We start from the raw sequence: 22,662 nt of genomic DNA on the forward strand, positions 1-22,662 counted from the left end.
TCGGTTGACATGTAAAGTAGTGTTGGTTGTTTAAATTTTTGTTGGTTTCTTTCTTTTCAGCTTTCTCATCGGTACCCAAGCATTGGAACTGGCATGGTTCCAGACGAACTATTGGTGAAAGTTTATTGATGTAGCCCAACATTTTTTTATTTAAGTTTTCTGTTACAGATTTTGATGTCCAACGTTAGGGAAAACAAAATCTCTTTCACTTGCCCTATTTTTTTTGTTTAGATTACATGTTTAAGCTTAAATTATAATTTTACTGTAGTTATATTGTATGGTATTTTATATGCTGAGTTGGACATCCAAATGTGTTGATATAATAGGCACACTAGTGGTAAAGAAGACTGAACTGTTTTGTAAATATGATAATTAAATCAAAGACTGAAGTCTTTAAAGTCGCTAATCGTTTAATATTCACTGTAACTGATTTTAGCTCACTTTCAACATCTGAAATAGTACAAATGCGATATATGCTCTTAAATCGGGTGATTTCCGCTAAAGAGTAATCAAGGGAACCAAGGTTATAGCGATAATCAAAAGAGTGCAATCCAGGGACGAAAACCAGGCATGGAACACAGACATACACAACAAAGAACATAAAGTAACTAAAATCATATATACAAAGTAACAAAAGCAAATGAGCAACTCGGACTCCACTAAAAACTGGGAGTATGGACCAGGTGCACCTGTAGGGTAAGCGTCCTCTACTTTTCTAGAAACACACGCCAAGTTGCTCATAAAAAGTCAAGTCCATGGTAGACAAACGAGGAAATGGAAACAAAATTTTGATATTATTGCGTACTCTTTCGTAACCGTTATATAAATATCGGTGTCCTGATAATATTTATGACCTTTGTATAATCAGTTGTAACGAACGCCTATGTTCTATGTTTGAATCGGAAACTGGGTAATATTACATAAATTTAATGCTAACCGATCATTTTATCTTTCAATGTAAATGTCCCTTTTTAATAGAAGCAAAAAACAAAAAACAAAGAACAAAAAAAAAAAAAGAAAAAAGAAAAAGAAACACACGCATAGACATGTGTACTGTATGATATGTTGTTAAAAAGGTATGTTGTAGCGATTTTTTGGTCGCTTATGTCCAAGGAACTACTTTAGGGACCAGATTAAGCAGCTTGCAATGAATATTCATAAATATTGGAGCGTGCTAATGTATATGACCTATATGGTCTTCCAACGAGTCTCAGCGAGGATCTGCCGCATGAGCGTTATGTGTCCTACAACTACATATTTATGCAAATCATATGCGAATATTAAGTACTGAAATTGCGAGTGCAAGAAGTCGCCAACAATATTAGCGATTTAAAAATGTGTAATGCCTGGGATAAGTATTGAATCCCAACTTGGCTCTACATTGTATATGACTTAACTTTAGTTTGAGTTTAAATCGATTTTATCTTATTAAGCTAAATTAGAAGTTAATTTTGTGCACCAATAAAGCCAGAATATGCTCACATGTGTAATTTCTATATACTAAAATCATTTTGGCATATGCAAAAAGATTTCAGCAAAATTTAATGTTAAAATCGATTTTAGGATTTGCTTAAATAAGTAATTATGACCCTTTACCGTGTCGTGATAGGTTTTACCAAAAAGAATAGAGATAGAAAAGATCACTTAAGAAAATTGTGTTTTGTGTATTAATGTAAAGAAGTTTGTCTATAGTTTGAAATTGTATCATATGTGGGATAATAGGTTTTGCTTTGGTATGATCTCCTTTTTTTCTGTTAGTTTTGTTTGGACGATTGTTTTTTTCTTGTGTTTTTGTTTTTGTTTTCTTTTAATTTTTATGTTTTCTTGATAAAACAAATTATTATTTTGGCTGTTTAAGTAGGGATAGGACCTAGAATACTTGTTTCCCTGGGAAAAATTGCATAAGAATATGAGTTTCTACAACAACTCAGTCTGAATAAATTATAAAAAAGAAAACATTATATTTTACTGAATGGAACAAAATAATGTGTATCATCGTACAAATGAATTTAAACTACAAGCAAAAAATTTAAGGTACCGTCTAGTACACGCAATCAATACGCGGTATTCATTTGATGTATATTGGCTACTTCCGGTTTCGTGTTTCCATGGTTTCCAGGAGGACTGACCACTAAAACGTACAAATTGGTATGTGTGTACAAGTATAAATAAGTTAATAGAAAACACACATGAATAATGATAAGTGAAATGTATAAAACCTTCTAAAATCATAGTCTCATTGTAGGGGTTAATTAAAGTAAAGCCTTTACTTAAAACTCACTGACATTATGTACCCACTTTGTTGGACAGTGTAGCAGTACCGACTACGGACATCGTTCTATTTATCATTGCAAAGTATATGTATAGAACCTATAATTATGTATACTATCTTGTTTCATTCAGCGCAGAATAGCTAATCAAGATAAAATTTAAATCATGAAGTTCCGTAAACGTCTATGGTACATATACTTGCATATACTGTAAGCTACATGTAGCTTGAACTTGGTTGTGGTGTTTTATCTAAGTAACACATACATATGATACTAACTAACTTAAAAAAAGTAGCCTGTCTTGTTTCGATTTGATTTTGGTTTACCTTGAACTTTGATTTTTTTTCAGTCCTAAACATTTGAGTAATTGGCATGTCTTTGTCAGACTCCTACAACGTAAGAGGTTGGAATTCCGTTCCTTCATACCCCAACGTTAAGATGGCACCAAGTCAGAAAATGGCTTGCCAGACAACTATTCCAGCAGTGTAGTCTTCGTCTTAAAAGTTAGAATTCTGTTGTATGTAAAAACAATTATTTTTTTGTCATTTAAGCAGTGTGATGGTTACCCTGGTTACAAATGTACAAGTACATACGAGTAAACATTTTTAATATGTTTCTACAGGAAAATGTAATTTTTTAGTATGGTTCTGTCTAAAAATCAGGCAGAGGTGATTCATCATATCTTTAAAAAATCGATGAAACTGTATGAATACATTTGTTAGGTCCTAAAAACAACTTATCCTATGTTCATGTCTTTGGATCCATTTAACTTATCGTGAAATATTTTTTGACTTGTTATAATAGTGTAAAATTTCTGGCGGGAAATTTTCCCGTACTTCTGTAAAAACACATAACCAAATTTTAAGTTTGAATATCTTCAGTGGACTACTTTTATTAAGGTTATTTTGCACTTATATGTCCTAATACTGTTTCGATGAGGTCTACCGAAGGATTTGCAATAACATATATTTGGGATTAAGAAATGCATAAATCACATATTATAAGCCTCTGCCTGTTTTTAAGGCACAGCTGTACTTGAAGATACATAAGCGAACTATTTGTAAAAATATATTTAACAGAAAAGGTCAACAAATGATAATTATAGTTACATGTATTACATGTATCTACATGAATACGTGTACAATTTATTTGATAGAACTGATATATACAACTATTATCTTGTGCTTTAGTTAAGATTAGGTTTAGTAGTAATAACGATAAAATAAAATCCGACCATTACACATTTATCAGAATGGAAATAACTAAATACATAACTTATGAAATGTGGTCAACAATCTGTGATACTGAGAAGTAGACACTGAATAATTTTCTCTAGATTCCAGATTTTACTACCATATACTCTGACAGCTTAAGCGATTACACGAGAAAGATAATAGAAAATTATGTACATGTGACGAGAAAAGTAAGGAAAATGTTCATATCCTCAGAAATTACATGTATAAGTTTTTCAGTAGGGTGTCGGGATATGAAAACGGAACTTTTTTCTAAGGCCGATACCAGAAATTAGACCCGGCAAAGTTTTAATTAAAACTGTGTGTGTGTGTGTGTGTGTGTGTGTGTCTATATATATATATATATATATATATATATATATATATATATATATATATATATATATATATATATATATATACAGTCCAGGACTAACTTTAGAAAAGGAAAAAGGACAAGTATTCGATGCATTTATTACATTTAAATGTACCGAAACTGTCCATGGACATCAAAACACGACAATACTTTCCTTTTCCTCGTCATCATGGACAGTTGTAGGCTTCATATCGTATCTTTCAAAATTGTATTCAATGGTTTATAACACTATACATATACAAGGATTGCTTTTTGTATATTAACCTTTAAGAGTTTATGACATGGGATCTCAGAATAAATAAATAAAAAATAATATATAAATTTTACATAGACAAGTGGTGCACAAGACAAAATTCATAGTCGACATTTCGCGAAACCATTCTTTAATGATATAACTTTACAGATAAATTTAAAAGATTGTCGAAAATCTAACATTGGAGGCGGGTTAAAATCATAGATTTTCTGCAAAACCCCTTACAAAAAGCTTTAGAGAAATAGCTATAGAACGCGAGCTGTCCCTGTTTTAAGCAGTCAATATAGACAAAGTTACTCCATCTATACCGCGCAATGGTCTGATCCAGAGAGGTGAAGGGATCCAAAAAAGGGTTTCAGGGTATTATTTGCTCATTTTGGTCCATATTTTGCACGAAATTAACATTTTTTCCGTAAAACTCGGGACTGCAATCCCCATGCATACTCACTTGGATCCGACATTACTTCGAGTGCATATTTGCTTCATTGCTCGTATTTATTCACACCATACTAAAAAATCTTAAGCTTTAACGTTAGAATCCTGTAGACAGATTTATTCCATAATCATTGGTATATTCGTGCTTTGTTTTATGCTTGATGCAAAAAAGTAATGCAGAGCGACCATGCATATTTAAAGAGGTAGACCTAAGGTAAGGGGCACAACTCTTAAAAATCATTGGCACGTTTACATTTAGCATTTTACATCAATCTTATGTAAGCATCTAAATAACTTGAATTCATTTTATTCTGTTTCAAGCGAAAGCTTGAGAGGCTTTGGTGAAATTGAAAATAATACATATATATAACATATCACTGATTTCATTAGTTATGTCCCTTACCCTAGGTGTACCTCCTTAAACAAGAAACATGTTATTATTAACCGAGGACGAAGACCACTAAGAAATTAAAGAAGAAATGAACAACCCGGACTTCACTAAAAGTAAAACTGTTGGTACAGATCGGCAGACTTGAAGGTTTCACAAGCGTCTCCTGCTTCTAAAAACCCGCCAAGTTGCTGGTACGCTCTTCAAATTCGGGTTAAAATGAAAAGATCTGTGAACAAGTATGTTTTCATAGTGGAGCTGGTATAATCAGGAGTTCAGGAGTTCATAAAGCGAATCGTATTTTTTTGAAGTGATAAATTTTAAAAGCAGTCCTGTTGTAACATATACCTTATCATCTAAGAGTTCTAAGCTCTCGTTGAGTGTCATAGTCTTAACTTTGCATATCATGGTGGCATCAGTTATTCAGATCCAGCGCTACGCATTGTTTCCTTTTTTACTTTAAGCAAGGATTTATATATAGCATATTTAACTCCTTGCTTAAAGTGTTAAGTCTGTTTTAAAAGTGAATGCTTCATCGTCATACTGTTATTTATTTGAGAAAATACATTAAAGTTTTGACTAAAAAGACACATTTCTTTGATATTTTAGTTGATAAACATGATAAACAGTTTTTTACAATACACTATACAGACTATAGTATACTGTAGGGCATTATTTACCGAAGGGCGTGAAGAGGAGAAATTTAAATTTCCCGCAATAATAGCTTTATAGATAATCGAATAAACCAATCAGCATCGCTTTTACAAATCCTCACCTGACAAGGAACTTTTATTTTGGTAGAAGAAAATGAAGTTTAAGTAGTTGAAGTATTGACATCCTGATTATGTTGGCAGGAAACAGAGTTGAAGATGAAGTTTGCAACACGAGCGGAGGTGACTCTTCAGATATATCAAGTGACAGTAGACCAAAAAGAAATAGTCACACTCGGAAAGCAGTCAAAGACACGCGAACGTCCGAGAAAGCACTCCTCGGGATGGGAAGTAATGGGACCAAACTTGCTGAAATAAACTTTTCAACGGATGAAGACAAGATACATGTAGTTAATGTCACAGTTCAGCATGAAATCTTAAACAGTCTTAATGGGAGACCAAGTCAGCACATCAAAAATCAGGTAAGGTTCTTTCATATTAGTAAAATACATGTATACATACAATTTTCTTCTAAATAATGCCTCCTTGCATATATTGTAATTGTAAAAAAGATACCCCACCCCTGGATCAAGCTTTTAAAATTAACGGTAATACTGTCAAGAAATGCTCACTTTGATCTGTTGATGTTTTTTCTTACAGCAGTAAATATTGATGGAATGTAATCCATCGTTTTTTTTTCTTTTTTTCTCCCTGATTTCCTGTTTTTTTTTTATTAATTAGCAACTTTTTCTATAATACACAAAGAAATATATTTCAAAATAAAATTTGCATCTACTATAAAAATGATAAAGGTATAAAAAGATAAAGATGTAACCATAAAAGTAAACCTAATTTTAAACAGCAACTCTCATCCTGTCCTTAAAATGTCTTCCACCTTCATATCTAAATGCCTTGATCTAAGGAAAACTTTATTATAATTATTTCATATTTCAGTGTAATTACCAAATTATTGTTATAGTCTCAACATTATATATGTATATTGATAATTTTCTTATATCTGAGTTTGAGCCAATAAAAATATTTGTATTTGTATTTGTATCACTTTAAGATGGGCTTCAAAAGGTGCTTTGCTCTTCTTGATAGCAATAACTTAAACAATAAACATTAATATGGGGTAGGCATTGCCTAAATAAGTGAGCACCGTGATCTTTAACACACATGTACTGTCTGTGTGAAACTCGTAAAAATAATAAAGGACATTACAAAGGGGGCAGGGAGGGGTCGACCTGGATGAAAATTTTCGCTTTGCAAATGCAATAGTTTTATTCATATTTAAAATGCAAGCGAAATCAGTATTTTTATTTGAAAATCTGCCTTGTTAATTAATGGAGAGTTTTTTTTTCAATAAATGAATGAATAACTTAAATAATAAAAAGTTTTCGTTCTCAAACTGGTTGATAACTTTACAGCACTTCGAAATACTTTACATATTTTATCCCTTAAGGGCATCTGTAGCAACATCTTTTTCAGTTTTGGCTTGTCAGATTAATCTGTACAGATACATTTACCTTGGTACATGTAATAACCGTAGGTCACACCGCTTTGCAGTGCTTGTTATAAGTAATATTAAGTTTTACTGTATTGTACACGTAGAATCTTTTAAAAAAATAAAGTTCAGGGTTGAAATATTGATGTCTTTTTTTAACGATTTATATTTATATATAAAAAACAGATTTAAATCCATCTCAGCAAAATCCATCAAATCCAAGTGTGACATTACATTAAAAGTGTGACATCACATTAAAAGAGTCAATTTTTTTATATTTCAGGTAAACTATACAACATCAGTCTTTGCCGTCTAAATTTCAGACAACAAACCCCTACCATTAATCTGAAAAGAATTTTTTATAGGATACATTGGCTTGGAAGCAAAATTTCTGCTAGTCTGTAGCTATTTTTACTAGCATTGGCTGGTGGGCTGGTCCCAATTTTGAAGACTAGTGCATAAAGAGAAAGTTATGATTAAAATCTGCTGATTAAAACAATTGTAATATTGAACTGAAAAAATTGTCAGAATTTACATGTTCATCAATTAATGCATTAAAAGTGTGTGTTTTTTTTTAAAACATGTCAATCATTTCCAATAAAAAAGTACTTTAGTCCAGAAATGGTTCTTGAAGATCCTCAGACTAGATGTCTGGAATTGCATATTTTTGGGGGTTTTAGTACTAAGTCCATTTACTAGACCAATTGAAATGTGACAGACTGTCAGACTTTTCCGACAAAAATCTGTTTGATTAAACGAGATATCCAAGATGTCTGACTGAATGTCTAGCAGACTATTATTATTTTTTTCAGTTTTTTAGGTGTACAAATGTATGACCAAATAGAAAATTTGATGGGTCCGTTTACATGATCTATGCATGGTCCTTAAAACCTCATTTGGGAAAATAAGAATAAAAAATTCATTCGACCAAATTCCAGTAAAAATGGAGTTAGGGGTTAGACAAGTGTTTGAAATCTCTTCTGTATCTTTGTTTTTTAGACATCAAATCTATTGTGTGCATGTCAGATGTTTACTGCTTTATTGTAGAACCACAGTATTGCTATGTGTTATGTTTCATGTTGAATGCAGTATCCTGATTTATCAGATGTCCTCTCATTGTACACTGTACCTTCCGCTTAAAAAGTGGAAATATATTACAGTGATTATGCTATCTTTCCATCCATCTGTCCGTCTGTCTGTTCATCAATCGATAGTTCTGATTGGCAAATCCTGTTAAACTGCTGACTGGAATTTGATAATGAAACTTTCAAACATTCTTTATCACATGATGCCATTGTGCATATTTCCTGATGCAAAATATGAATTTTGTCCTTGGCAAACCAGGGGGATGGGGCCATCTAATCTGCAACTCCTCAAAAATCTCTGATTGGAAACCAATAAAACTATTACATATTGACACTTTATCACATGATACTGTCCAGCACTTTCAGTTTTGTTTTCATATTTGAATAATAATTTGCAGGGAGAGGAGTGATGGTTGGGGGAGAGGAGAGGGTTATCAACAACAAGCGAGCAAATTTTAAGTCATTCGCTTTGTTGCAATGTTTGTCATTAGATGCTGTTCTCCCATATTTTTCTTTAACTGTGGATTAACAGAACTTGTACATGTTAAATAATAACATGCATGTTCATGCTAAATTAAAATTACATGTAGCTGATAATTGTTTTCTTTCCACAAAAAATAATATATGTATACGATGTATGTATGTATAAACATAGCAGGGTCTGAAAAATTCCCAGTGATGTTAGAACTCAAATTAGCACAGCAATAAACATATATATACATGTAAACATATAAAGCACAATGCAGTGTAAGTTCGAATGACATGAATGAGGCTGAGATTTATACAGAATTTGAATACTGATGCCAAACACTACTGGGACATGCACTAAACTACTATCTAAGTACGTGTACATGTACGTTGTGCATGTCCTAGACCAAAAGTTAGCGTTGTTAATAAAATTATCGGTACTACATTCCTTCTAGGGTTCTGTTTCAGGAGTTTTATTGTTTTTTTGCAAGGTATGTACCTTTGGTTTTGTAGGAGGTACTTTTCATCATTTTGTGTAATAAAAATATATGAAATTTTAAAAAATTCTGGAGGTACCTTTCAGTAGTTTAGAATACCTGGTACTGGCTCTTAATGAAAGGCCTGCTGATAGAATTACGTTATAAAATATTAGTATGTTTAAGGAGAAAGTGAATGTACAGTACAATTATGCTGTAATCTAGTATAAAGAGGAGCGGTGCTATTTACACTAATTTTAAATGAACTTACTAGCAGTTATTAGTGCTTTTTCACATTGTGAAGATACACTAATATCTGATACATGTACATATATATATGTACTTGTATATATTAATGGTGACTTGAAAAAAAGAAATGCAATTTTCAAGTAGTTACAATTTCCTTGATTGTTTTTAAAGATGAACTACTTGTACACGAAGGTAAGATTGAGGATGTAGACATGTACATGTATGTTACATTGTGCATTGTCATTGTCCAAATGTTGTGTGCATGTTACTATTTTTTGCAAGTACATGTACTTGTATAGAACAAAATTAACAAGCTACTACTTGTACAAATTTCTCTGCAAAGATAGCAATAACTTGTCTATGATCATACTTATACTAGCTTGAATTTTATTTTTAAATTTTATACTCTTCTAATGGTATGAACAAACAATAAAGAATCTATTGAAAAATGTCTAAGAATTTAGCAAAATGCGTTTGTGGTGTGGCATTTGAAGAAAAAAACTCTGAGATTTTATTGCATTATTGGTGTGGCATGTGAAGAAAAAAACTCCGAGATTTTATTGCATTATCCAAGTATTTATACGTTTGTACCTCATAACCTCTAGAAATTACCATCAAAGTGTTAAAAAAATTTGCCTTTTTAAGATTTTGAAAGGTTAAATTTAGTTGATGTGCATTGTGGAAAAATGGCAGGAGAAATTTCATACACTATTTCCCTATATACATGTACATGTAAGCAGTTAAAAATGTGTCTACGTGACAGATACTTTAGGATAAACTTATATGTACCACTCATTACCAGATTCTTAAAAGAATGGTAACCATGGATATAAAATAAGCCTTAACATAGATCTATTAATCAATTAGTTTTCTACAAAAGTTTACATTGGCCTAGCCTAATACAAGTTTACCAGAAAGTAACTAACAAATATTTAGATTTTAGTGTCTAACTTGGTCCACAAAGGTACATGTACATGTATAACATTGTAGTACATATCAGAGATCAATATGTGCCAGTGTTGACTGTGAATGTTAAAAAGATTCTCCACTGTTTATAATTAGACACAATCTAATACTCCAAATCAGATTTCATATTTAGGGATTTGTCTTGGAAATATTTTCCCTTTACGACTCAGTTGATGCATGGAAGAAATTTCACACCAAATGAATATCTCTGACAAGTACACCCTTTTCATACTCTTAGAGTTTGATACAGTCAGAGTTCTTACTTATCTTTTTATGAATCCCCTACTGGCTTTAGCTAACGGGGACTTTAGATTTGCACTCCGTCCATCTGTCCCTCAGTCCATCTAAAAAGAAAAAAAAAAAGGTTTCTGCACTTTTTTTCTTAACACTTGCAGATACTGAGCTGATTTTTGGTATGTGAGTCTACCTCGATAAGTTACAGATCAAGTTTACATTTCATTCTGCTTTGCTGATTTTTTCCAAAGATTCAAAAATCAAAGTCATTTCCTTAGTTTGTCATTTATACTTGGTTATGCAAGGTAGTATTTGGGTCACTGATATAAACAGGTGGTAGGGGACTATGTATTATCCTTATCCTATTTTCTTTTGATGGGACAATTTTCTGTTTTCTCTGTTGTCTTTTAACTGTCAGTTTAAATTGTAGTTCATACCTTCAGGCTTTGTAAATTTAAGTGTAATTCAAAAAATTAGAAATTAGTTTTTTTCTACAAATAAATGGAATTACATGTAATGCATGTATATCATGTATATTGTAAGTCTTACTTGTTTGTCAGATACATGTACATGTACAAGTTCTTGAGCACTTGATAATGATTTTAAGAAAATACCTGAAAATTTATATATACATGTGTTCACTAGTTAAAGTATATATACACATATTATAATTGTACAGTACAAGTCTTAAGGAGGTAAACCTAGGGTAAGGGACACAACTCTTACAAATTATTGGAATGTTTGTATTCAGCATTTTACACCAATCTCACATAAGCATCAAAGCAACTTGGACTGATTTCATTCTGTTTCAAATGAAAGCTTGATAGGCTTTGATGAAATTGAATATGATACAAACATATCACTGATTTCAAGAGTTACGTTTCTTACCCTAGGTCTAACAGTTATGCTTAGTTTATGAATGTTTTGGGGTAAAATTTGACAAGTTCAAAATGCATTGGAAATGATCAAGACATACCTAGGCAGAAAAAAATGTTGAGTTCAGACAATTGACTAATATAAAACTCAAGGTTTTGTGTAGACAGGTGTTATAGTGACTTTCATTTCTAAAGTCTTTATAAATATCAGACAGGAGGTGATATATGCATGTCGAAAACCCTAAAATTCACTTTCATTTCTTATTCAGAAAAAGTTGCAGATCCCATAATAAGTCTTGTGATATCATTCAGTTTTTGTACTTTTAGGATAAGAAGATGAAATTTACACTTTGCAAGAGTTATTGTTCTTGACTTGGTTGTCTTAAGAGGGATATGAACATAAGGTTTTCTCAAAAATACAAATCTGTATACCGGTACAATACAAAAAGGACCATACATGTATTTCTGTAGTAATGTGGCTCACTTGTTCAGGGTTGAAATATATGTTTGCTGTAAACAATTCAAACAAAAAACTTATATACCATTACTGACATATGATTATAAGTAACATACAATGTAGTGAATGTACATGTACAATGTTTCATGCATGTGCATTTTTTACTGAAATTTTACTGAATGTGACAATTTATGCCTTTTTTTCACACAATGCACTTTCTGAATTTGCAAGTACGTTATGAGCAATGTATATGTACATATTATTGTACAGGAATCATTATGTCTCTATTTCTTTAAAAAGTTGCAAGTTAATGTACATTAACTTGCAACTATTTAGTGAAATAGAGACATTATAACATGGATTGCTGTACTAGTCATTTTAGCATTCATACAAATGTACATTTGTACAGTTGGAAAGTATCCAATGAAGCTTTTGTTAAGACATGAGTATACAATGTACAGTATATGTACATGTAGCCCTTTCAAAATTTTGATATTTGATGTATTACATGCTAGATTGTTTTGACTATCAGGCACACAAATGTTTAAATTGAAAGATTACCTGTATTTCTTACCCTCTCACTAAAAGGTCTATAATGCAAACCTTTCATCTCAAAAAGGGGATTTTTTAGTTCACCAACTTCAGATTATAGGATTTATAATTAAGCCCTGATGTCTTATTGAATTTATATTTGAATCATGGTCATGTATGTGCATATATTGTTCAACTATTTAGCTTTAAACGAAGGAGGTTTTATGCTGTCTTAAAACTTACCTATGAATTACTTTCGGGTATAAATTGATGAGCAAAAATTGAAGGCTTATAAAATCCAGTATAGAAGGAAAAAGATACCTATATTGAATTTGTTGTTTGACAAGTCTAGATTTTGTCTAGAAAAGTCATTTACTCAGCTTACATGTAGATGTATGGAGATAAAACATAATTTACTCTTGGTAGAACACTGAGACGCGACAAAAGTGTAGTATTGCATGTCATGATCCATCTGTTGAAGTTGAATCAGTACTTCTGTGGTTTTTCCTCTTATTAATGAAGTATATAACACAGAATGTAATTATAGTCAAGTGTTGTGATAGTAATCTGTTTAGAGTACCACGGTAAAGTCATCTAGACATCATGGGTATAAAATATCAGTGATTTCAATATCGTCATTGTTCTATACATCCCTTAACCACATCTGTATTTTCACCATAAACGGTAGCTCATTGCACACTTATGCAATTTTATTTGTATTAACCAAACTGACATCACAGCTAATAAGTCAAGGATATGTGGGCATTAGAGTCCTTGAACAAAATGGATCAGTTGATAATCTTCACCCTCAAATCCATCCAAATGTGTCAGTGTCATACATTTATACATCTCACATTTTGTTCCCTTACTTAGTAAGTACATGTATTTACTAATTTTTATAACGGTTATATGATGGTGCATTTGTTGCATTTCACCATATCTTTCCTTTTTCTACATGTATCTTGTTTCAGCTGTGATCCTGTGATTTGACCAGCAGTGCTCATGTGTAAAGTGTTCCATAAAGTTTCACAATCTTCTTCATCAAGTCCCTTTACATGTATAGAATTATAAGGAACAAAAAATTATCATAGTACATGAAAGATTATTTTTTAGGACTATGCTAGAAAAATTAAGAACAAAGTTTTTGACCAGGACCAAAATATTCCAGAAAACTTTAAGCATATTATAGCAGCTGGGATATTATCTGAGAACTAAAAAAAAATTGCCGTCATCTTGAATGGGTTAGTATGAAAGAGTAAGAGTGAGAATTGTTTTATGACTTGTTGCATTCATTTTAACATAAAATGTACTTTCGTTAATGTTCTCTTTATGTTCATTACTATAAATTTATAATCCCAAAATATGCATGGCAGGATTTTGTAGGATTAGTTTAGTGCACCATACTAAAATTCTATAAATCTTTGAAAATCTCCCTTATAAGAAATGATTTCATAAATGGATTAGTATGAAATCATATAAGTGTGAGAATTGTTTTATGACTTGTTAATAGTTTTATAGGATCAGTTTATATTGTCCTAAAATACATATATACACATGTTTTATGATGTTTATATATTAAAGTACTGAATTTCACATGAATTAGGCAGATTGTGCATATTTTTGTCAACTTTATAGTGAAAATAAAAATGCATACAGTATACACGTGTATCATATTAGTCATGTGAGAACCAGTCAAATTTAAGTCAAGGAGGTTTGCAGAGTGAAGAATAAAATTGACTGCAGGGAAACGTGATCTGTATTAAAGACAGAACAAAGAAAAAAAAAACAAAAAAAAAATGGAAATTATTTTGAACTTTTTTGTTTTTAGTTTTGCCCAATTGCTGTGTATTTGGATTTTAATGCCTCTTAATTGTCCCATTATTTGTCTGTGCTTCAGTATTTTTGTGCTGATTTGAACTTCAGATACAATCCTTTTTTGTATCTTAAACTTACATGTGACTTTCTGAAAGAATTAAGGCATGAAATTTATGTCAATGCCTTTTTCTTATTTACATGATTCTTAGATGAACCTGTATACATCTAAAGGTGTTTAGGCCAAAGGAAAAAAAAATCATTTTGTTTGACATGGCTCAACCGACCCATCAACCCCTCCCCCTACTGACATCAAATTTATTTGACGTGTTTTCTTTTCTGATTTCCTGATATCTTATGTTGTCAGTTCAAGAGATGCTTTATCTTGAAAGGTGTTATAACACAAACAACAAAACTCAGTAGCAATGGCAGTATTACTAAAATACGCATCTTTATATTTATCTTTTGAACATAAACTTCAGACATGGAATAATTTTGGAAAGAAAAACAAATATTTACCTACTTACCAACACAATCTTCATTGAACCTTTGAGCTATATCAAACTAAAATATGTTTATGTCTGGCCTTATGGCTACATCTTAGAGCATCTGTCTATATTTGCATGCTTCTTCTGTCGGCCTGTATTAAAAAAAAGATTATATGAAGCTGTTCAAGCGAGTCTTGCACTTGTATAGCTATGTTTAAAAGAGGAAGTTTAAATACATACTTGTTTAAGTAAGAACGATTGAATAAATCAGATTATATATCAACTAACTCTTAAATAGTCACGTACATATATAACTAACATTCAATCGAAAGTAAAAAAAGGGGGGAGAAATTAGGATGTATTAAGTGTTTGTTTTGTATATACATTGTATATTTAGCTTAATGAGTCACAAGAATTATCATGAAATCAGCTCTCCCATCCTATAAAATCTGCACTGGTACATTTTTTAACATGTTGAACCTGTCTCATCGTAATGATGTATTGTAAACATATGTAAACAAACAGAAAGTTAGGTATTAAAGCAAGAAAATTACACTAATGACATCACCTCTCTCTACAACAAGAGACAAATGAGAGATATCCTGTATTTATCCCTAAGGAAGATACATGGTGTACAAATTTGTTTCTGTTTTGTTAAGGAAGTTTATGGCCTTTCTAGTTAAAGATTACAGCTATATCTTGGATTGACATACATTGACAAGTTTTAACTCTGCAAGATTAGGAGTTGTTAATTCAAATTGGAATTGTGTTTAAAATGGTGTTTGTTTAATTGTAGAATTAACAATTGAATGTTTATTCAGGAAATGCAAATTTTAACAGAAACATGGTGGAAAACGTTTTATGAACATGTACATGTACATTTGTATTATCATGACAGATTATTTGGTTAAATTTTTTCTTGAAGTCTCTTCATTTTAAAAGGATTTAAATATGGCTGAAGATGATGTGGTATGTTAAAATATACTTTGTAATCATTACTGAGGGTATTTTTTTTGTTAATTTCTAAATGGGTTTATAAAGATATTTAAGATAATCACTACTTTGTTTTTATACTGTATAATTCAGGCATAAATTTGCCTAAAGTTCCATTTTTCTTCAGTAAACTTTTTAAATTGTGAACTCTGAGGCACTGTCAGATTTTTATTGGTCTCAATTTGCATAAATAAGTCTTCAGTGACTCTGACAACATGTGTACATTCTATCTTGCTGTTGCTTTATCAGTTGAAATTTTTTTATGAGAATCGGTCAGTTTAGCCATTTCTTTAATTTTTAAAGAGTAATCAAGGGAACCAAGGTTATAGCGGTAATCAAAAGAATGTATTCCAGGGACAATGACCAGACATGGAAAACAGACATACACAACAAAGAACATTAAGTAACTAAAATCATACATACAAAGTAACAAAAGTAAATGAGCAACTCGGACTCCACTAAAAACTAGGAGCATGGACCAGGTGCACTGGTAGGGTAAGCGTCCTCTGCTTTATATATCCTAAACAATACCCTGTTTGGGGATTTATACAGTAGATAATAATTTTTCTGTCTGTCTGTCCATTAACCAGTCTATATTATATTCCCTTTCATTAGCAATTAACTTGTTTGTCTGTCCTTCTGTGGAGGGAATGCTTAAATGCTTACGATTCTTCATTTACAGTACTTCCTGTCAGCAGTATGACTAAGTAATTTTTTAGGTGATGCATAATAGAGATTTTTGTAACTGATATCTCAGATTCTCTAGGATGGAATTAATGCTACAATTTTTGGTATATTGCTTTTCCATAATGGCTTGTGCAGTGTCTCCACCCCTTTTCCAGGTTTGACAAAAATGGTTGAGTTGGGGTATTCTTAGCAAAATTCTATCGTTTAGAAAAAAATATAGTTGTGTAAGAATATCAAGATATTATATTAGCTACATATATTTTGGTGCAGACATTTGTATTTCATGTTGAAATGGTAATTTACTTCCTTGATTTTAAAAGAATTAGAAAGTTAGCTATTGTAAACTCTGTCATTGAAATATATTGAACAGATATTTTTAGCATATGGATGATTAAAGTAGGTCAGCAAGTAAAAGTTACTTTTAATCAAAACATAAATTTTCTCACAAAAAGGGGGGGGGGCAGTTTCACCTGTTTATGTACCTCATCCTATTTGGGACTTTAATTTACTTTTATCTCTATATTTAACATTTTAAATATATTTTGACACTCATTTGAAGAGAAACTTATTTTTGGACTGCTCCAAATAAAGAACCTATTTTTCCTGTGAAATCCTTAAATATGATCTATGTTTATTCCAAATCCGTGAGTTAAAACTGTTATCCAGTGAACAATTTATTTCAAATTTAGGTCAACAACCTATTTTTAAGGAGTTTGATATGACTTGCAGAATACAATTAACAATGATTTTTAGTAATGTAAACTCATATTGTTCCACCTATAATACACTTGAAAATGAACTCAGAATAATTTCTATCACTCCATTGTGCGCCACAAGTCTATTGTTCTTTAATTACATGGGAACCAAACAGAAATGCATCATATTACGACTTTCTTCAAAATTGAGAGGAAAAAAACACTTGAAACAATGGTAAAAAATATTAATCTGTTTCATCTGATGAAGTAACAAGCTGACTTACTAAGTTGTTTTTGTTCAATTTATTCCCTTTGACCTTTGATATTGATTTTTGTTCAAGGTCATTTCTATTACACATGATTTTTATACCCCACCATATGATTGAGTGGCATATTAAAATAACCTTGTCTGTTCAACATTCTGGCCATGCCTGAACTTTTTCGCAATTATGTAAGACCTCACTGACACTCTACCTCTATTATGCCTCAGATCAAGCAGTTGATAAAAATGTTTGTTTGTTTGTTTGTTTGTTGGGGTTCAACGCCTGAGCAGCAATATTTCAGCTATATTCAGGCGATGAACATGAAAGGGATGATAAAATGAACATGAAAAGATGAAATGAAAAAGGGGATGGGACACAAGGATAACAGGGTTGATAAATTTTGATTGCCACAAGTTGAAGCGGGGGTGGGGTGGGTATGGTTGGGCAATTTAGCCTCCTGTGGCGGAGCGCAAAGGTTCCTACTTCTATTGAATACCACAGCAGGGTTCTTTAAAGTGCAAGGAATGTGGCATCTTTCCCAACACGGTGCACCACTATGGTTTGCGGTCATTTCCGTATTACAGCCTGACAACCCCAGCATGTAACATGCCAGGGGTACCCCATTCCACCACCTGGGGCACACATCCCAGTTGCTCTGTTGGCAGAGTGCCTAGCCCCCGGCTAGGTTTCTGCACACTATTTAGTCGCCTTTTACGACAAGCTTAGCGCTGCTGCAGGCCTATTCTTTTGACATACAGACTTGCACGGGGCAATAAAAATGTTAGATTAACCATTCAGACTGTGACTTTGTTGGCAACTACTTCTCTTTAGCATCTTATAAAAATTCAAAAAGATAACAGTATTTGTTTATCACAATTTTTACCATATTAGGTTTCAGATTAATTGTGGTCAGAGGTCCTTTGAAATGAATAAGGGTCCTGGAACCCGAACCAATCTGATTAACCTTTATTGAGGACTTTTGATTTTCCTCAAGTGGACCATCAGTTTGGAAGTTAGGAAAGTCAAGGACCTTCCATTTTTTGAAGTAAAGTTTGAACTCCTGAAAAAAAAAAATGAATACGATAGGAAGGGGGTATTACATTATATTTGAGTTGTTTATAATTTTGACTATGTTCATTTTCAAATTGACTTTGTAATACATTTGCATGTAAGACCATTATGTGTTGCCAACTGATTTTTGAATAAAGTTAATATGTATATACTAATAAGATGGAATTAGTTTTCAGCTTAAGGCCAAACAAAGTTAATTTGTTGTATTTAATTCATTAATCTTGTTACTGAAACAGATTTCATTGTAAACCCATCCTTTAAGGGGTTGTTAATTATTTAAAAAAAAAACGTAACATTGTTGTTTACACATATGTAGAAGCTAAGTTTATATTGCAAAGTCAAAATATGTGTATGCCCCACCTTAAAATAGAAAAATAAAATAAAATTATTTTGTTGAATTATTTGATTTTCCCCAATATTAACCCCAAAACATTTTTAGGCTTGGTCCTCATGGCAATTTAGTAAGTTTACTTCTCTCATAGACTAAAATCTAGGATACCGTTCTGCATAATTATAAGATATATAAAATATTTATGAAATTTACCAAAATGAGGTTGATATCTACTTTCTACCCTGAGCTTCAAATTTGGTAAATATATATTTGTAAAAATACAAATACTTGGTAAAATATTTAAAGAATTTTAGGACTGAAAATATGTTTTCAAAAACTAACCATTCTGAGAAAGAAGAATATCAGCTTGATGTCATCTTTCTTCTCTTAAATCTATATCCTAGTTGAAAGTACTCATTTATATATTTCAGTTAGTGGGACTGGTACACTAAAAAACTGAAGTGACGTACAGGAAGCCAACAATCAATTTTATTTATATACATGTACTAAAAACGGAACCATATTGATTTGTAGAGAAGTAGTGTTGTTAAGAGCAATCCTTCATCTTTAAATTGTTATTTACAATTATGTACCGAATGTCTTTACAGATACAGTTGGGGGACTATTGTTTACCCCCTGATAAGAAAGAGGAGACCCTCGGAGGGATAGCCTCTAGTCAAACTACGGAATATGCTGATCCTTATGAAACAAAGCAATTAATGGAAGGTAAGGTCATTTATATTAACTTGTATCATTAGCTTAATATACACATGTATCGAAAGTTAGGAGTGTACATACATCATTGGTTCTTCATGTACATGTACAATTGATTCCATATGTACATGTACATGTACCATTAGTTCAATATTTATGTTTTTCCTTAATGTGCATGTATTAATATTATTAGCTCAATAGTTTACACTGCATCATTACTCCAATATGTCATTAGCTGAAAATTTGTACATGTATTGATGTTAAGTTCAATATGTACATGTTTCATTACTACATTATATACATGTATCATATGTACATTTTAGGTTGTGTACATGTATTAATGTTGATTTCAGTATGTACATGTATCATTTTTACATTTTATATTGTGTACAGTAAATGTATTTATGTTAAGTTCAATATGTACATGTGTCTTATGATTCTTATTTTTAACCAGGGGAATTTCTCTGTTAAAGACCATTTCATTTCTATAATTAAACACCCTGTGTGGGTCTGGGTGTAAAAAAGAATAGTCCCGCAGCAGGACTAAGCTTGTTGTAAAAGATGACTAAATAGTGCTCAGAATCCTGGCTGGGGGCTAGGACACTCTACCCTCATAGCAACTGGGTTGTGTGCCCCAGGTGGTGGAAGGGGGAACCCCTGGCATGTTACATGTACATGTTGGGGTTGTCAGGCCATAATACAGAAAAGTTGACTGGAAACCATAGTGATGCATCATCTTAAGGAAAAATGCCATGTTTCTCTCACGTTAAAGAACCTTTCAGTGGTATTTTATCGTAGGAACTATTGGGCTCCAATCACAGGTCTGTCCGAGGCTAAATTCCATGACTCTACCCACCTCTCCTCATTTCCAGTGGCAATCAAAATTTGACGACCCCATTATCCTTATATCCCATCCCATTTTTCATTTCATCATCATTTCATGTTTATTTTATCATCCATTTCATGTTCATCGTCTGGATATAGTTGAAATATTGCTGCTCGGGCATTACACCCCAATGATCAATCAATCATTCTATAATTTAACCAGTCATATGTAACAGCAATATATTATTTTACTGCAACTATTTTGGAAATGAAAAATTTGGGAATGAAATGAACATTTAATGTGTTAAAAGCATGTACACTATTTAAAAAAATTTATGTTTCCTTAGGAGGTATATGGTTTATAAGCTTTCCTCGTACGTGTGAAAGTATATTATATATATATGTAGTCGCTTGGTTTTCATGCCATAACTTGAGCATATAGATCTACAACAGGAGGAAACATTTTGAATTGAAATTTGTGGTTAATGTCCCTCTTGTTAAATATCAAAGCGAAACAGAGTCCTAAAATATTCATTTTATAAAACTTACTTTAAAATATCTATTCTTGATCTACTTTCAAGGGGTAAGATCTAAAGTCTTTAGTGTTGTATTAATACATTTTGCCCACGCAGTAACCACCACTTTTCTTTTTTATAATTTCATTGAACACACCTTAAGGAGGTAGACCTAGGGTAAGGGATATAACTCTTGAAATCAGTGATATGTTTGTATCATATTCAATTTCACCAAAGCCTTTCAAGCTTTCCATTGAAACAGAATGAAATCAGTCCAAGTTACTTAGATGCTTACATGAGCTTGATGTAAAATGGTGAATGCAAACATTCCAATGATTTGTTAGAATTGTGCCCCTTACCCTAGGTCTACCTCCTTAAAATATTATTTGAGTTTTTATGAAATTCTTGTTATTTCTAAGTGATTTTTAATAGATAAAACCTACTAAGTCAAAACCTACGTAAAATCCAGTGAAATCCTTTTTTTGCCAAAATTTCAAATGCTTATATCTAAATAAGGAGCACACTAACCCATGATTTTTTTATCCATATTGTTCTAACATGAAAGATCTTAAAAGAATGCACAACCCTTTTCTATCCTTGTTATTTTTTAAATAGTAACTGATTTAAACTATTAACTTATTGTGCAAAGGGGAATAACTCAATTTCAACAAGATAAATTGTCAGGTTTGACCACATTCTGATTTTTGTAAATATATGCAGTTTCTTATTATTCTAAATCATTCTGTACAAGGGGCCCAAAAGGGAGGTGATACTAACCTCATATGCTATTTTTGTAATTTATCTTACTGACTGTTCACACTTATTAGTTTCTAGCATAATAAATATTCACTTTTGTAGTGAATTATATGTTTAAAATAAAATACAAACTTTACTTTAATCACTGTCATTCCTAGTTAGAGAAATATGTTGTGGTATCTTTTTAGTCTGAATTCATATTTAAAGATGTGTAAAGCTAAGGAGATGATTTGTTCACACTTGTCCGTAATGCTTCTGTCTTTGCATTTGCAGTTATATCATACTGCATCTGCAGAGCATTTTATTTGTTTTTGGAAAATAAAACAAAGCAAAAATATAAACTAAACTTTACATTAATTTTGCTTGTAAAGTGACTTAAAATCTTTGGGATTCAACCTTGTCTGAAAATATATTTTGATAAACACTTTTTGCTTTAGGCAATTTACCTTTCAAAACAACTCGTTTCTTGGGGTCAAGGACAACATTCATGAAATACTGTTACCTTGAGCATGAATCTGTGTATAAAGCTAAATCACATCAGGTGACATATCTGCTTAATCAAACCTGCAACACATTTTATTTTATGTTCCTAATTGTTCAACTCACTGGTGGCTGGGGTCTGGGACCTTGAATTGCTGTTCAAGATGCCTTGAAATTTCATTTACTTAGGTCCAGGACTTTCAAACTTATTCAATGATATTTCCTTGAAGACTTTTTGTTTTTATCAGACAGACAATTGATTTGAAACTTTGAAAAGGCCAGGAATCTAAATCAAAATCTAAATTTTGACCCCTGTGATGCATGTCCAACTTGAACTACTTGGCCATTTCTACTACACACTTTGTGCAACCAGGCCAAGTAGTTCTGAGATGAGTATGTATGTTTTGGTATTGGGTTACATGTGTGTCCTTCAATTAACTGATTATTTTACAAAGTTCTGTGAATATTTTTTAGTCATATACATGTATATTACATGTTATGGTGCTTTCATGTCATTGTTGTCTTTATCTTCCACAATAGCTTGAGTATATTTGGATGAATATACCAAAAGTTTCCATAC

At 31.9% G+C, this 22,662-nt stretch overlaps 1 protein-coding gene and 1 long non-coding RNA gene across 6 annotated transcripts in view; one reads left to right on the forward strand and one right to left on the reverse strand.

The window, feature by feature from the left end:
• Positions 1–1,941: 1,941 nt before the first annotated feature.
• Positions 1,942–19,259, reverse strand: LOC148621041 (uncharacterized). Of its 4 annotated transcripts, XR_015921062.1 has the most exons (6): positions 19,135–19,259; positions 14,792–14,904; positions 11,139–11,203; positions 10,619–10,699; positions 2,597–2,766; positions 1,942–2,131 (listed from the first exon to the last, which is right to left on the reverse strand). It is a non-coding gene; the product is annotated as an uncharacterized LOC148621041 (long non-coding RNA). The 4 variants fall into 4 exon arrangements; XR_015921060.1 differs by lacking the exons at positions 1,942–2,131; positions 2,597–2,766 and adding an exon at positions 3,364–7,562; XR_015921061.1 differs by lacking the exons at positions 1,942–2,131; positions 2,597–2,766 and adding an exon at positions 7,584–8,492.
• LOC148621042 (uncharacterized) overlaps positions 5,706–22,662 on the forward strand; it is a 32,648-nt gene continuing 15,691 nt past the window's right edge. The window contains exons 1-2 of one of the 2 annotated variants that reach the window (XM_088575050.1): positions 5,706–6,086; positions 19,401–19,518. In XM_088575050.1, coding sequence (XP_088431176.1) covers positions 5,799–6,086; positions 19,401–19,518 — 406 coding nt within the window. In that variant the 5' untranslated portion in view covers positions 5,706–5,798. Of the gene's footprint in view, positions 6,087–15,274; positions 15,722–19,400; positions 19,519–22,662 lie in introns of those variants that run through there. The other variant, XM_088575051.1, reaches the window with a different exon arrangement.

This window comes from Perna viridis, chromosome 3 (assembly GCF_037379345.1).
Source record: "Perna viridis isolate PV_CMFRI_1.1 ecotype Kerala chromosome 3, ASM3737934v1, whole genome shotgun sequence".
Classification (NCBI taxonomy): domain Eukaryota; kingdom Metazoa; phylum Mollusca; class Bivalvia; order Mytilida; family Mytilidae; genus Perna; species Perna viridis.